The sequence below is a fragment of the Physeter macrocephalus genome, chromosome 11 (genome assembly GCF_002837175.3).
Source record: "Physeter macrocephalus isolate SW-GA chromosome 11, ASM283717v5, whole genome shotgun sequence".
NCBI lineage: Eukaryota > Metazoa > Chordata > Mammalia > Artiodactyla > Physeteridae > Physeter > Physeter macrocephalus.
In genome coordinates this window covers 60,133,717-60,151,472 of record NC_041224.1, presented here as the reverse complement: position 1 = coordinate 60,151,472, position 17,756 = coordinate 60,133,717, and the positions used below count along the sequence as shown (strand labels likewise).

Here is a 17,756-nt window from a genome sequence, read left to right as displayed (position 1 = left end):
AGAAGGACACTACATAATGATCAAGGGATCAATCCAAGAAGAAGATATAACAATTGTAAATATTTATGCACCCAACATAGGAGCACCTCAATACATAAGGCAAATGCTAACAGCCATAAAAGGGGAAATCGACAGTAACACAATCATAGTAGGGGACTTTAACACCCCACTTTCACAAATGGACAGATCATCCAAAATGAAAATAAATAAGGAAACACAAGTTTTAAATGATATATTAAACAAGAAGGACTTAATTGATATTTATAGGATATTCCATCCAAAAACAACAGAATACACTTTCTTCTCAAGTGCTCATGGAACATTCTCCAGGACAGATCATATGTTGGGTCACAAATCAAGCCTTGGTAAATTTAAGAAAATTGAAATCGTATCAAGTGTCTTTTCCAACCACAACGCTACCAGACTACCTATCAACTACAGGAAAAAAGCTGTAAAAAATACAAACACATGGAGGCTAAACAATACACTACTTAGTAACCAAGAGATCACTGAAGAAATCAAAGAGGAAATCAAAAAATCTTAGAAACAAATGACAATGGAGACACAATGACCCAAAACCTATGGGATGCAGCAAAAGCAGTTCTAAGAGGAAAGTTTACAGCAATACAATCCTACCTTAAGAAACAAGAAACATCTCAAATAAACAACTTAACCTTACACCTAAAGCAATTAGAGAAAGGCCGAGACTGAACCAGGAACAAATAGAAAATATGAACAGATGAATCACAAGCACTGAAATTGAAACTGTGTGAAAATCTTACAACAAACAAAAGGCCAGGACCAGACGGCTTCACAGGCAAATTCCATGAGAAATTTAGAGAAGAGCTAATACCTATCCTTCTCAAACTCTTCCAAAATATAGCAGAGGGAGGAACACTCCCAAACTCATTCTACGAGGCCACCATCACCCTGATACCAAAACCAGACAAAGAGGTCACAAAGAAAGAAAACTACAGGCCAATATCACTGATGAACATAGATGCAAAAATCCTCAACAAAATACTAGCAAACAGAATCCAACAGCACATTAAAAGGATCACACACTATGATCAAATGGGGTTTATTCCAGGAATCCAAGGATTCTTCAATATATGCAAATCAATCGTGATACACCATCTTAACAAACTGAAGGAGAAAAACCTCATGATCATCTCAACAGATGCAGAGAAAGCTTTTGACAAAATTCAACACCCATTTATGATAAAAACCCTGCAGAATGTAGGCATAGAGTGAACTTACCTCAACACAATAAAGGCCATATATGACAAACCCACAGCCAATATCGTCCTCAATGGTGAAAAATTGAAATCATTTCCACTAAGATCAAGAACAACAAGGTTGCCCACTCTCACCACTATTATTCAACATTGTTTTGGAAGTTTTAGCCACAGCAATCAGAGAAGAAAAAGAAATAAAAGGAATCCAAATCGGAAAAGAAGAAGTAAAGCTCTCACTGTTTGCAGATGATACGATATTATACATAGAGAATCCTAAAGACGTTACCAGAAAACTACTAGAGCTAATCAATGAATTTGGTAAAGTTGCAGGATACAAAATTAATGCACAGAAATCGCTTGCATTCCTATACAAGAATGATGAAAACTCTGAAAGTGAAATTAAGAAGACACTCCCATTTACCACTGAAACAAACAGAATAAAATATCTAGGAATAAACCTACCTAATGAGACAAAAGACCTGTGTTCAAAAAATTTCAGAATTTGTATGGAAACACAAAACACCCCGAATACCCAAAGCAATCCTGAGAAAGAAAAGCGGAGCTGGAGGAATCAGGCTCCCGGACTTCAGACTATAATACAAAGCTACAGTAATCAAGACAGTATGGTACTGGCACAAAAACAGAAATAGAGATCAATGGAACAGGACAGAAAGTCCAGAGATAAACCCACGCACATATGGTAACCTCATTTTTGAGAAAGGAGGCAAGAATATACAGTGGAGAAAAAGACAGCCTCCTCAATTCATGGTGCTGGGAAAACTGGACAGCTACATGTAAAAGAATGAAATTAGAACACTCCCTAACACCATACACAAAAATAAACTCAAAATGGATTAAACACCTAAATGTAAGGCCAGACACTATAAACCTCTTAAAGGAAAACATAGGCAGAACACTCTATGACATAAATCACAGCAAGATCCTTTTTGACCCACCTCCTCGAGAAATGGAAATAAAAACAAAAATAAACAAATGGGACCTAGTGAAACTTATAAGCTTTTGCACAGCAAAGGAAACCATAAACAAGACCAAAAGACAACCCTCAGAATGGGAGAAAAGATCTGCAAATGAAGCAGCTGACAAAGGATTAATCTCCAAAATTCATAAGTAACTCATGCAGCTCAGTAACAAAAAAACAAACAACCCAATCTAAAATTGGGCAGAAGACCTAAATAGACATTTCTCCAAAGAAGATATACAGATTGCCAACAAACACATGAAAGAATACTCAACGTCATTAATCATCTACCAAATGTAAATTAGATAGCTAGTGGGAAGCTGCCGCATAGCACAGGGAGATCACCTCTGTGCTTTGTGACCATGAGAGGGGTGGGATAGGGAGGGTGGGAGGGAGGGAGATGCAAGAGGGAAGAGATATGGGAACATATGTATATGTATAACTGATTCACTTTGTTATAAAGCAGAAACTAACACACCATTGTAAAGCAATTATACTCCAATAAAGATGTTAAAAATAAAAAAGTCATGTACCAAAATGTTCAGTGCAGCTCTATTTACAATAGCCAGGACATGGAAGCAGCCTAAGTGTCCATCAACAGATGAATGCATAAAGACGTGGCACATATATACAATGGAATATTACTCAGCCATAAAAAGGAACGAAACTGAGTTATTTTTAGTGAGGTGGATGGACCTAGAGACTGTCATACAGAGGGAAGTAAGTCAGAAAGAGAAAAACAAATACCATATGCTAACACATATATATGGAATCTAAAAAAAAAAAGGTCCTGAAGAACCTAGTGGCAAGACAGGAATAAAGATGCAGAGCTACTAGAGAATGGACTTGAGGATACAGGGAGGCGGAAGGGTAAGCTGGGACAAAGTGAGAGAGTGGCATGGACATATATACACTAACAAACATAAAATAGCTAGCTAGTGGGAAGCAGCCGCATAACACAGGGAGATCAGCTAGGTGGTTTGTGACCACTTACAGCGTGGGACAGGGAGGGTGGGAGGGAGGGAGATGCAAGAGGGAAGAGATATGGGAACATATGTATATGTATAACTGAATCACTTTGTTATAAAGCAGAAACTAACACACCATTGTAAAGCAATTATACGCCAATAAAGATGTTAAAAAAAAAAAGAAAGGATGCCCTTGCAGGTGAACTTTCTGTACATTTTGGGGGCAACTTCCTGTGGATCTACAATCATTTCAAAATAAAAAGATTTTTAAAAAAAGAATACCTTTGCTTTCCATCTAAGTTGTAACTCTGCATGTCTGTTTTATAACTCTTTGTTAATGATAATATTTTATTTTCAGTATACTTTACAGTTTAAAAACCCTTTCCCCTTAAAGATGTCTTTTGTATTGATTATATCAGTTTGGTTTAGAAAGCAACAGTATTCTTAGCTAAGCCACATGGCTTTAATTCTCAATTATTAATATTTGCTTGCATTTTAGCCTTTTTAGTTCTAAAATATTTCATATTTCCCAGAGTTGCCCATTTTGAAGGAACACAAAATAGTTTATACATGTTAAGCACTTAGAATAGGGTCTGGTACAGAGTAAGTGCCTAATGAATATTCATTATTATTACTATTACTACGATATTCATAGCAAAATCTACTCGCAGGGATTCTCATTCGTTTTCTTTCTTCTCTGATATACCTGACTTACTTTGTACCATAGTAATATGTCATACTTCCTTCAGTCACGAATCAAAGAATCCAGAATCCTGGTGCTTGAAGGAACTTGAGTGATCATCTAGCCATCCCTTCATTTTATATATGAGGAAACTGAGGCCCGGAGAGCAAGAGTCACCTGCCTTTCCAGGGTGACACAGCAAGGCAGTCAGTCAGCGGGACTGGATTGGGAATTTAAATAAAACTTTATTCCTTCTTAGAAATTGAGCTTTTTAAAAATTGTCCAAGTTAGACCAAGTCAGTGTGGCACATCTACAGTTCTTAAATAATATCTGAGGAAAAAAACAGGTTAACTAAGAAAAGAAAAATCTGTGCAATTTCCAGATGCTCCAAATTGCTGGCCAAGGATAACAGCAACTTTTAAGTTTCTCTCTTCCTCTCCCTTCCTCCTCCCATCCCTCCCTCTCTCTCTTTTCTCTTTCTGACATTGCAGATATCCTTTAAATCATGTAGGATTCTTTTTTTTTTTTTTTTTCAAGCTAGTGAGTTGCTAGACCAAACCTAGGTAGGAGTTTTCAGGAGCTACGATATATGATGATAATGACAGAATCAACCAGACCCCTTGAAAGAATGGTCTGTCTGTTTGGGCAGGGGAAACGTCTTTCTAAAGTAGAGCTTCCATGGGACTTCCCTAGTGGTCCAGTGGTAAAGAATTCACCTTCCAATGGAGGGGACATGGGTTCGATCCCTGGTTGGGGAACTAAGATCCCACATGCCGCAGGGCAACTAAGCCTGCACGCCACAACTACTGAGCCCGCGTGCCTCAACTAGAGAGCCCGCATGCTGCAAACTACAGAGCCCACATGTTCTGGAGGCCGCATGACACAACTAGAGAAAGAAAACCTGCATGCAACAACTAGAGAGAAGCCGGTGTGCTGCAACGAAGAGTCTGTGCGCTGCAAAGATCCCACATGTCACAATGAAGACCCAACGCAGCCAAAAAAAAGAAAAATAAATAAATTAAAAAAATAATAATAATAAAGTAGAGCTTCCACTGCACTGCTAAGAATTAAAAGAATGCCTTCGTTCTCTTCCTTCTTCTTTTTTTTAAAGTCTGATTTACTGAGGTATAATTTACAGTAAAATTCACCCTATCTAGGTGTATAAGTCTAAGTGTTCTAACAAATGTGGACAGTCTGACAACCACCACCAAATTCAAGATATAGAATTTGCAACATCTCCCAAAATTCCCTCACAGCTTTATAGTCAACCCTTCCTCTACCCTTGGGCAACCACTGATGTATTTTCCATCCTTATTGCTTTGCCTTTTCCAGAATGTCATATACGTGGAGTGACACAATAGGCAGCCCTTTGAGTCTGGCTTCTTTCACTTAGCATAAGGAACTTACGGTGCATCTATGTCACTGCATGAATCAGTAGTTTGTTCCCTATTATTACTGAGTAGTATTCTATGTTTGGATGTACCACAGGTTTGTTTATTCATTCACCAGTTGAAAGACAATGGAGTTGTTTCCAGTTTGGGGCTATTATGAATAAAGCCGCGTGGAGTGTGATTGCCAAATCATTTTGTAGGACAGTACCACACTGCTTTCCAAAGTGGCTGGACCATTTCATATTCCCACCAGCAATGTATGAGAGTTCAGTTGCTCTGTATTCTTTGTCAGCACTTGATATTACCAGTTTTTTCTTTAATTTTAGTGAAGGTCTCTCTTTTAGCAGAAAAAAAAAATGTAGCAGGAAACATTTTTCATCACACTGAACTGCTGCTGAAAGTTGAAGCAAACTTGACTCCTCTCTTCCTCTAAAAATCCACAAGCAATCCATCAGGAAATTCTAACTCTACGTTTAAAATACATTCAGAATCTGACCACTTCTCCCCATCTTCACGACTGTCTCCCTGACCTGAGCTTCTATAACTCACCTGGTTACTGTAACACTGCCTAACAGCTGATAATACCCTCACCCCTATCCTCAGCGTGACACACTGGCCTCCCTGCTGTTCCATGAACACGCCACGCACATCCCACCAGCATCTTCTGCTCTGTGCCCCCACATACCTTCCTGTCTAACAACTCTCTTCCTTCAAGTCTTTGCTTCAATCTCATCTTCTCTATGAGGCCTACTTGATGAACACTGCAACCTGCCGTTTGCCTCCCCTAAGCTTGATCTACTTTGTCTTTTCTCCCTATTAATAACTACCCTCTAACACACTCTGTATTTATTTTTTTATTATGTTCATTACTTATGGACATTACTTTCCCAACCCTGCCCCACCTCAGCTAGAGTATAAGTTCCATGAGTATCAGAATCTTTTGTTTTATACAAATCGATGTATTCCAACTACATAGACAACTGCCTGGAACACAGTAGGGATAAAAATAAATAGTTGCTCCATGGACAAATTAAAAACACTGGCTTTGGCACCAACTGGAAAATATGTATGAGGCCAGATTAATAAAAAGTAGAGCCAGGGGTAGAAAATGAAATTTCTAACATGCCTATTGAAACCACAAGACTTACTTTCTCCAATCACAAATCTATTTGGGCAGCATTTGCCTTCAGAATAACACAAAAAAAATTTTTAAATACATATATATATAAAATATAAAAAAGCTCTCCTGTTAGAGAAAATTGATGAAACCAACCAGGTTCATATATACAAAAATATCCTGGGACACCAACTATCTAGGTTTTTTTCTTTCTATAAACTTCTCCACCTGTGTAAGACTGCCCCAGCCTGACTGCCAATTTTATTTTCTTAATCTAAGTTCTATTCTCATTACCCTTCCATTTCTATTTATTATCCTCAGGGAAAGAGAGAGCAGTTAATGCCAGGGCATTCTCATATCTTCCAAAGAAATGGCATAGGTGTTAATCTTGTATTTATGTTTGATGTGGGTAATGATGGCTGTGACTGGAGCTGTAGGTTTATTAATATGCAGGGCTCTCACCTCATTAGTGGCGATGTATGTTTTGAAGTTAAGCTGCAATGTTTGCTGTAATGTCAGATCTGGCCTAACAGACTTTCTCACTGTTCATTTTCTTTGTTTTTACTCAGTCAGTACATGCTATGCTCACAGGGCTCACATGAATGCTTTTTAATAAAGACAATTTTTCCACAGTAGTTAATCTTGATGGAAGTTTCAAACAGTTTTAATAATTATTTCCTCATGTGATACCACATGTTTATCCTGAAGAAAAGATTTTCATAATTTTTCACCTAGTAATACAAAGTATAATAAACTCTCTCCCTGGCTTGATTTGGGAGTGAGGTATGCTTATTAACAGGATAAAATGGTTAATTCTAATAATAGTTATTATATAATTAAAACATACCTGCATTACTAATATTTGATAGTTTATAAAGCACTTTCACATATATCATCTCAACCAGATCTTAAAAAGAACAAAATAAACAAAAGTAAAACCTGGTTGAATATAACATTTGATGATCCACTATGAATGGCAACTGACACACTTCAATTCCTAAAAAAATTTACAGTTTACATAATACACAAATAAACTAACCCTGTACCAGACTAACAAGCTTCATGGGATGGATGGGTGGTCTGTTGCTGCTTGTTGCTCAGATTTCACTCTGCTCTACAGTCCTCATGGGGTTTGCACTATAGGAAAGACTCAATTTTCAACAGCTTGTCTGGAAGTCATTAACTATATTTTATAAATTCCACTATATATATATATATATATATATATATATATACACACACACACACCCTTTTATATACACATATATATACATATATACATATATATACACACATATATGTACATATATATACACATACACATACACACACACACACACACACACACACACACTATTTACAGCTACAAATCCAGGACCACTGTACTTCAAAGAAGCCATTTAAATGTGAGAAAGTTTATCATCTTTTCTCATTAGATAACTGAATATATATCCATTTCTTAATATTTCAAAATTTGTGCTCATAAGTACAAGATCCTGGTCTTTAGGGGCAGCATTTGGTAGGGAAGAAAATGACAGTCAGAGGAGAACACAGGTACTCAGAACGAGACAAAGGAGAAGGAGGCTTAGATCACTCATTAGTGCTTCTCTTTCACCATCTTTTCACTCTGTCTTCTCACAGCGCTTGTACCGGGTTCCCTCTCCTGCAGAAGGACCACTGTCTTTGATTTGACAATGTGACATATATTCAGCTAGAACTCCCATCATCATTCAAGAAAGCAAAAATGAGGACACGTGCTTTTAAGAAGGTACAGCAATAAGCTTACATATCAAAAGTCTATAAACAAGTATATTACCTATTTAATTGCCTTAGCTGAACTTAAAAGCTCTGATCTTTAATTGAACTGATCTAAAAAGCTACAATTTTTTAATCAAGGACAAAATTAAATAGCTTTTTGGTAAATAAAAAGGCATCTTTAATCTTATTTTTATGAAATCCAAGTTATTAAATATAGATAAAACCTCTAAAATATTAAGTCAACAACTACTCAATCTAGAATAAATTTCTCATGACAAAGCTTTACAAAATTCTTCAGGGACACCTGGCTTCTTCTACTCTTCAATAAAAACACGTACTTTTACATCTGGAAGGTAAAAGTTTCCACAAATAACAAGGAAACTCAAAAGCTAAACATATATGTTTAATGAGGTATACTATCACAGCATACTATTTCTATAGCTGAGTACCCATAATTACTGGGGAATAACTGTTCATCTGCACTGTAATTCATTAGTCTTTCCATCTAGACAGATACAGATGCACATTCACTTACTGGCTTTTATTTAAAACTGAACATATACACACTATTATATACAAAATAGATAACCAAGAAGGACCTACTGTTTAGCATAGGGAACTATACTCAATATTCTGTAATAACCTGTAAGGGAAAAGAATCTGTATATATGTATAAATGAATCACTTTGCTGTACCTAACACAACACTGTATACCTGAAACTAATACAACATTGTAAATCAATACTTTAATTAAATAAATAAATTTTAAAAACTGAAATCCCTTGAGAGGGTTAGCTGGCCCACTACCACTATCCCCACTCAGCCTCTCGCAGATATCTTCATTCCATAACCAGTGGCATTTTATAGTGGTTACTCTCTGTGGGAACTGGACTGGCCAGCACAGACTAAAAAGAGAAGTACAGGCTTAGGATTCTTTTTTGAAACCTCTATGTCCAAAATCAGTCAAACCACTAAGGCCCTCATACATCACTGATCAAAGAACCCTTCTTAGCCCAAACTGCAACCACAGCTGGGGAGAAGGACCTACCTACCTCTGAGAGGCTCTGGTCAACCACACTTGCCCACAGTGATTACAAGGTGGTTATACAGGACTCTGATGAGCACTTTAGACTTTATTTTTAGATCCAGACATAAATCCATTTGAAACATGTCCATCAAGATGCCATTTTTAATGAAAAATTCAATTATTCCTCCAGATGAAGAGTAAAACTAAAACCAATGATTTTAAAGAAGAAAAACAAAGATGACTGCAGAATAACTGAATAGTATTTTCCTATCTACTATAGTTCTTAGTGCTACTAAGAGTCCTCACAGAAAGTTATGGCTAGTGAGAATTCCTTATAAACCAGAATTATGCTGTGTGCCCAGAGTACAGGATGAGCCTAAGGATCTCTTTAATAATAATATTTGCAGGACTTCCCCGGTGGTACAGTGGTTAAGAATCTGCCTGCCAATGCAGGGGACATAGGTTCAAGCCCTGGTCCAGGAAGATCCCACATGCTGTGGAGCAACTAAGTCCGTGTGCCACAACTACTGAGCCTGCGCTCTAGAGCCCACGAGCCACAACTGCTGAGCCCAGGTGCCACAACTACTGGAGCCCGCACGCCTAGAGCCCATGCTCCGCAACAAGAGAAGCCACCACAGTGAGAAGCCCGTGCACCGCAACTAGAGAAAGCCCATACACAGCAACAAAGACCCAACGCAGCCAAAAATTAAAAAATAAATAATAAAAATTAATTTTAAAAAATAACATTTGCATTTCCATGGCAAGGTCCTTTTAATGAAGGCTTTGCTACTGAGCATTGACGACTTCCTTGAGTTCCTTTGTCAAATGGATAGCAGATGTCCATAAAAATCAATAAAATGACACAAATTGACCACTGTGTTAATTCCTATGAAAATGGCTATAACCACTTTGTGGGTTGGTGAGTGTGGGGAAGTGGGAGTACAGGGAAGCAATGTAAGTCATATTATGTTAACGACCATTCTCTCTTAATCTTGGAGGAGAAAATGCTCCATTTTTTCTCACCCACCAGATGTATTCACATGCTTATTTATTCCCAGGAAGAATAATACACACTCAGCTCACTCTCCCAACATCTACATTGTGTACCAACTATATGCTCTAGAAATAGAGTGGACTGGCTTTAAAGAAAAACTTGGTTTCTGATTCCATTTAATCAGCATAAACACCTTCAAGAACTGAACTGAAAGTTTTGCTTGTCAAAATCTACATACCCTTTTCAAAAGAGGAAGGAAGATTTAAGCACAAATTTGGAATCACTAGGATATTAAAACCACCACAAAAAAAAAAAAAACCCTTAGTGACCGACGTGATACTACAATTGAAGACATCAGTTGTTTTCTCTCTCTCATACCTTATACCTTAAAAAAAAAAACCACAAAACTTTCCTTTCATCACATCTAATGTGTATGTTGCTGCATTCTCCAAATGTGCATAAAGCTAGGCTGAGCAGACGTGTAAAATTAAACAGTAGTTAGTAACATTAGGCCAACTTCCAAATGAATTCAGACATTTTGGGAATATTAAAAAATGCAAAGGGAGGTTCCTTTTGCAACATTCAACAGTTATCTGATTATTTTTCTCATGTGTTCTGTTAATAGACTAGGAGACTAACTGCTGATGCACTTACCAATCCCTTATTTAAAGTTTCACTTTCAAGGTATGTAAAGCAATCTCTTAAGGAACAGTGCATGAGGATACTTGAAATGTTAATAAAAGGAAGGGATGCAATTGTATAGAAAGTGAAGGTTTTGCAATTAACTAGAGTTAAGATAAATAAGATCCTGTCATTTCCAAATACTATGAAACACCATTTTACATGTTTGGTAAACATTATTCACAAAAATACAATACCAAGTTTATAATCTAAATCAGAGTAGTTAAGGAAGAAAAAAATTTTTAAGTAACATTTATAAAGCAGCCATCTTACTGACTACCAAATATATCACCTGGTTTAAATATTAGATCATTTATTCACTTTAAAAATCAAGGTATAGGGAGAGCTCCCCACCCTACCCCAAATTAAGTCAGAGCTCGTTAAGCTCAGTACATACCTCTATGTAAAATCTTTAAACTCCACAAATAAGTAAGGCCTTTAACGACCTAAATTGAGAAAGAGAAAACAGGACAATGATGGTTTTTATGAGGAACTTTCCACATTTAAACACATAATCATATCAGCCATAATTTCTTCCTTCCAAAGTCTGTTAACCAACACGCATTTATTGAACACCTCCCATTTCTGTGTCAGGCGCTGTGGGGACACCGAATGCATAAGCTACAGGTTCCTTCCTTTAATGAGCTCACAGTGTTCTGAAGATAAGGTACGATGAATGAAAGAAATGGATATGTGTGCACATAATATGACCTGGAAGTCCACTGATGAAGTTCTCAGTGGTGGTGTGGGCAGAAAGGAGAGGGACAGGAAAAAGGGACAAAGATTTTCACTTATTTTCTATACTTCTGTACATGAAAAGAAAATTTTTTTAAGTCATGACATTTATGACCAAGGAGAGACATTTTTTAAAAACTTAACTAATGAAGGCAATGGGTGGACTAAAGGCTGCTTCCCCTGACAGTAGTCAGGAAGGCTTTACCGAAGTGCTAGGTCCTGAGTAACAGATTCAATTGATGTGAAGAAAAGTGAAAAAAGCATTCAAGCCAAGGTAAAAATATATGATCAGAGTGTTGGGGCAGTGCATTCTTCAAAAATATCGAGGTCGTGGAAGACAAACACTGAGACACTGTTCCAGATTAACAGAGACTAAACAGACATGACAACTAAATGCAACGCATAATCCAAGACTGGATGCTGGACTAGAAAATTTTTTTCTTTTGGTCTATAAAGGGTATTATTGGACAACTGGCAAAATCTGAATAAGGACTGTTGATTAGATAATAATGATGTATCAATGCCAATTTTCTAATTTTGATCCATATACAGTGATAATGTAAGAGAATGTCCTTGTTCTTAGGAAATACACACCTGGAGTAATTAGGAGTAAAGGGTCATGATATTTGCAACTTACTCTCAAATGTTTCAGGAAAAAAATCTGTACATATATATTTAACCAAATGTGGTTAATTGTTAACAATTGGGGAATCTGGGTGAAGCACCTTTGGGAATTCTTAGTATTACTCTAACCAGTTTTCTGGAAGTTTAAAATAATTTCAAAATAAAAAGTTTCCCCCCAAATATTTTAAATGATATTAGGGTAGGAAACAACAAAGTATATCAAGATGATGATCCTCACAAGCCAGTCTGACTGATGCAAGTATGTGTGGAATCATGTAGACAATATTGAAAGGGCAAGTAAAAGAAATAAAATGAGAAAATACAAACATCTGAGTTAGATTTTAGATTTTTTAATTTAATAGACTGAGTTAAGAGTAATTAGTCGAATAAGTACTGAAGAGAAGATATTTCCAAGACCCTAAGTACATGGGTTATAAGTGCTACCTTCTGCGTGGGAAATTTAATCATTAAAAGCTTTAAAAATCTTTATATAGAAATAGCTGCAAAAGCAGACGCATATGTTTTTATTCATACCCACTGACCCTGTAGGCACATGAGTGTGAACTTACCAATTTCAAGGTTGACTGTTCATAATTAGGTATCAGATACAATGAACACACCACTATTATTAAAAATTTACTGTAAGAATTTTAAAGTACCCATCATTATAGAAATTTTTAGGTGAGTCAGGAATATAAGAAAAAGAAAAATTACCATTATGAGAAGTAACTGAGTAATTTACATATCTTGAGAATGATGAAAAGAGGGTTGGAGCTAAATATGCAAGGATTTTAGTTGATCAAAAAAGACCAAGGGCAATATTAAAAATAGAAATGCCAAGGGAAAAACCCGATTTCCAAATACTAAAGGTCTAGAAGAAGATAAAATCTATATCAACTAATGCTGAGCAGAAGTTAACATATTTTAATTGTTCTTACTGAGTGGAATGTACTCCTGAAAAATTTGCTAACGCATTATAATCAATTCTGTGATATATTTTTCTATTTTAAGAGAACAGAATACATATCTATAGCAAATGATTTCTTCCAGGATTCAGACTAAGTGGCATTACTATAAAACACTTGTACTCTGAACAGTAAGATGGTAAAAAAAGAAAATAGGAAAACAGGAATAACTAACACAGAAGGAAGAAACAGGACAAAAATATTCCCTTAAATGCTTATAAAATAACATCAATAATAAAAACAGTTTTTTCTTTGAGTAGTAGGACAATGTCATCTTATTTAGCTGGAAGTAATCACCCTCTGAGCTCTGGAAATAGGGTTAAAGTTCTCAACATATAAGCTTAGTTGCATATTTTAAAGCTCTCCCATTAAAGGTAACTCACCACTGAAAATTAGTCCCACAGAAAATGAATAATCAGAAAACACACAGGGGAAGGCAATCCACCATATTCAGATTATCAGGCAGAGAAAAAGTAAAACAAATACTGATTTTATGATACTTGCTAAATTTATAAATTTTGTTGGAAATTCAAAAACAAATATTATTCTTCCAACTTTATCAAAATAGACTACATTTTCCTTTAGAAGAAGAATAAATGCATGGGGAGCTAGAAATCTGTCCATTGAAAATCTAGAGGGTATTATTGTTATTCAGTAAGCTAGGTTTCACAACGACTTGACAAAGCCTTGACACAAAGCCTTGAAGGGTAAATGACATAATATTTGTACATAAAACATTTATCAATGATTTTCATAAAGAAGTACTCAATATACACCTATTTCCCTCCTCTCTCCTGATTCTGTTTCTTCTGACTTGGCAAAAGAACCCATGTGTTTCCTTGGCCTCCCTGAGGGAACACAAGGGAATGATGTTGATGCTGTCTTCAGAACACTAGAGGAGTGATGGTCAAGGATACTGGGAACCCAATCAGGCTGTGAGAACATTTACTTTACAAACCATGTCCTACAAACCATCAATCTGCTAGTCTTATTTTGATTGGTAGAACCCTTCCACTGGTGTTTGTTAGATGCAACAAAGGATTAACCAACTTTGTAGTCTACTAAAATTTCATTAAAAAAACACACTTTGGAAGTATTATACAAGCTTAGGCCCTAGCAGAGTTTATAAAAAGTGGCAGATGAAGAGTAAAATTATCAAAAGCATTTTTTTTTTTTTTACTCTGGCCACAGGCAATTTTCATTACTATGACCTGATAAGCCATAAAAGCTGGTGAAATTGGACACATTTTAGAAAAAAAAAAAAAAAACAGCCTCATGTTTTAAAATGCAAGGGTTAAATGCAAATAATGCTTTGGCTAGCACTTATTTCAAATGCCTTTCACTAAAATCACTGTCATATTTTCAATTAGGTAAGCCCTGCATCGAAGCTGGATTTTTTTTTTTTTTTTGCTGACTCCATTCACTTCACAGGCTTCCCACTCCAGTAGAATTGAAAAGACCAATGGCCTTGTGTGGCTGCCCTGCACAAGAGGGAGGCAAGATTTATGAAGTCCAAGAAGAACAAGCTTCTCTGCTGAAGAAGGCAGATTCCTATTTTAGCCAAGTTTGATAGATAATTGAGTATAGAACTCATATACTTTTTGCTTTTTCAATTGGTATCCCTTTTTTTTTTTGCCCTTTAATATACATGTTTTTAAACTTTAGAGCTAAGAACTGCCAAAAGCCACAAAGCATTCATTCCCCCCTGAGATTAAAAGAGGAAATGAAACATTTTTATTTTCATCTAAAATAGTGCTTTAAGTAGTCAAATTTCATACTCATCTACCTAAACATGTAGATTAGAAGCTATTTAGCAGCAATAGCATCAGGAAAGAAAGTTCTCATCACCCTGGGCAGTTCTCACTAATAATTAGAAAGAAAAAAGGAAAGCTGTGAATTACAATGAACTAAGACTAAATAAGTGTCCATGTTGGATTAAAGGATTTGTGTTGTCAGTTTGATGTATAATGAATGTGAAAATCAGCCATTTAATTAAATGGTACATGGTATAATCACTTTGTTCTGCACTAAACTGCTTAAGTTATCAGAGCGCCTTTAGTTTAGCAACTGTTTACTATTACACCACCCACGACTTCTCTTAGACACTGTTTAGCCTATGTTATTCCAAATTTGAAATTTGGAGTTTATATGGTAATGTTAATTTAGTTGATATGGTTCATCAGTTTAAATTAGTGAATACAGAAAAGAGGAAATCACAAAGGGTATAAATTCCAGATATATGTGGTGAAAAAATTAAAAACCAAGTACATAAAAAGTCTGCAAAAATCTTTAAGACTAAAGTAGTATTTTCTTATAGATGGTTTTATTTTAATAATTTAGGCTTTGAAAGTATTTTCTAATCATATGCCTATAACTACAAAATGTCCCTAAAACAGCTTTCTTTCCGAAGAACATGGAAATTTTACTGCTTAACAAGAGTAGTAAGGTCCCTGCAAACACATGAAACTAGAGCAGGTCAGAATATGCAGGAAATTCCCTGGCAGTCCAGTGGTTAGGACCCGGCCCTTTCACTGACAGGGCCCGGGTTCGATCCCTGGTCAGGGAACTAGATCCCGCAAGCCACACGGCATGGCCAAAAAAAAGAATATCCATAAGCCTGAAAACTGTCATGTGTCTATGTCATTATTGTAGGTTGGTCTATGAAAAGAAGAAAGTACAACAATGATAAGACAGTTAAGAAGGCCCTGGCAGTCAGCATAGATTGAAGAAAAAGAAAAAAAAAATCCTGAGGATATAAGGAGAATAATGTTTGACTATAGAGATTAAATCACCCAAATTTCATAGAGTTGAAGCCATACACTCACCGCCACTGCAATTCTTCCAAGGACATGCTCTGGAATTTTTCTATATACATCCAAAGATCCCCCTGTAGAAACAAACATGTTGTGTTACAACAAATGAAACTACTAGAAAAGTGCACTGGGCCCCTCCTCTGTGGATCCATTGTGAGACTTCTTTTTCTCTACTGACATCATGCATTGGATGTCTAGGGTAAAATTAGTTTTTAGTCCAATTTTATCAATATTTATGACATAATCATACTTCCAGATGAAGCATAACTAGATACTTTCATTTTAGTCTCAAGTGTATAATCATACACATGTAAAAACTGAAGGAAAGTAGTGAAGGACAGGCTAAGAATCTGTACTTTATGTAAACTTAAATACATACACAAAACTAAAGATCAATAGGACAATCATATCTAGGCATCTAGCTTGTGTTAACAGTTTTCTCAAAGGTAAACCAGGACCCTATCTTAGAATTTTCATATTAACCAAACAAAAGCTGGTGCGTATAAAATTCAAAATACACATAAAAACTAATAAAGTAAAATAGCTATGTTAACATCTATCTAAATGAATGTTACTCTTCAAATTAGGTACCATGACAAGCAATCAACATATTCCAAAGATACTATCTTAGAACAAAATGGTGTTTTCTTTTTTGGAAATTCTCTTTGATACAATTTTGAAAACCACTTTATGAGGTTAAAAAAAAAACTCCTTATGTCATAACATTTTTTCACTAAAATGGTATTCACTAACATCCTTCACCTTTACCAAATTCAGCTTTTGGTGGTTTCCAAAAAACAAAATCACTAGACTGTGAACATGATAAAGGCAGGGGTCATGTTGTTTGTTTCTAATTTTCATCAACCTAGAAATCAGCACAACTAACAGAGAGTACATATTCAATAAATATCTGTCAGATAAATAAATAAATAAATTTAAATCGCCATGAGTTTTACCAGCTAGGTTGAGTTGCTCTGAAAACAGTTTCAAAAGAAGGGACTGCAAACCATTTGCAGCAACAATAACATCATTAAAATAACGGCATAACTTTCCCAGGAAACTATTTCAAAGGAACCAGTATTCATTTGGAAGTATAAATTTGAGTATGCTTGTTAAATTTTTAATCTTATACAAGTAGTATAAGAATTTCAGGAAGATATGCAAAGAACCACTACTTTACTCATATTAATGATATGATTATATGAGAACTATTTTAACCACATGTAATAACCTTTCTTTGAGTCAAGGTGAGGTGTACAGTCTTTCAGTTCCATAAAGAAATTATCCAATATAATTGAGAAACAATTTTTGTTTATATAAAGATATTGGCTTTGTATTTATATTGTTTAAAGCAGGAAAATGATCACTTCTTTCATTAACTTTGGCTTGTAGTTTCCAGATTCTGACAAGAAGCTGGAAAACCACAGTGTTAGTAAACCTTATGCTTTGGTTCTGGGTGCTACCAGGAAGAGAATGAAAAAAAGACACTTCTGCAATGAGGTGAGCCATCTTTATTTACTAAAATGGCATTTTTATTATAGATGCAAGAAAAGTGAAAACACTGTAGAAAAAAACATTTCATGTTCTCATCGATCTTTCAGATGAATTGGCAGTTGCAAGGATGAACAATCTCAAGAAGATCAAGCTTTACATGTTATTATTTGGAATCCTCAGAAATGTAGTTTAGTGGGCCAATCCCTTATGAAGTGAACAGCTTGAGTGGCTCAAAACTAGGAGGTGCAAATCTATTCACATATACTACTAAGAAGTGCTAAGAGAAGAT

General features: G+C 35.8%; 1 protein-coding gene across 13 annotated transcripts in view; it reads right to left on the bottom strand.

The window, feature by feature from the left end:
* Nucleotides 1–17,756, bottom strand: part of MAP2K5 (mitogen-activated protein kinase kinase 5) — a 281,510-nt gene that overhangs the window by 152,414 nt on the left and 111,340 nt on the right. For all 13 annotated transcript variants that reach the window (XM_055088056.1, XM_028494957.2, XM_055088057.1 and 10 more), the window contains 2 exons: nt 15,986–16,047; nt 11,234–11,282 (listed from right to left, as the gene is read on the bottom strand). In XM_055088056.1, the coding sequence (XP_054944031.1) occupies nt 11,234–11,282; nt 15,986–16,047 (111 nt within the window). The remainder of the gene's footprint in view (nt 1–11,233; nt 11,283–15,985; nt 16,048–17,756) is intronic.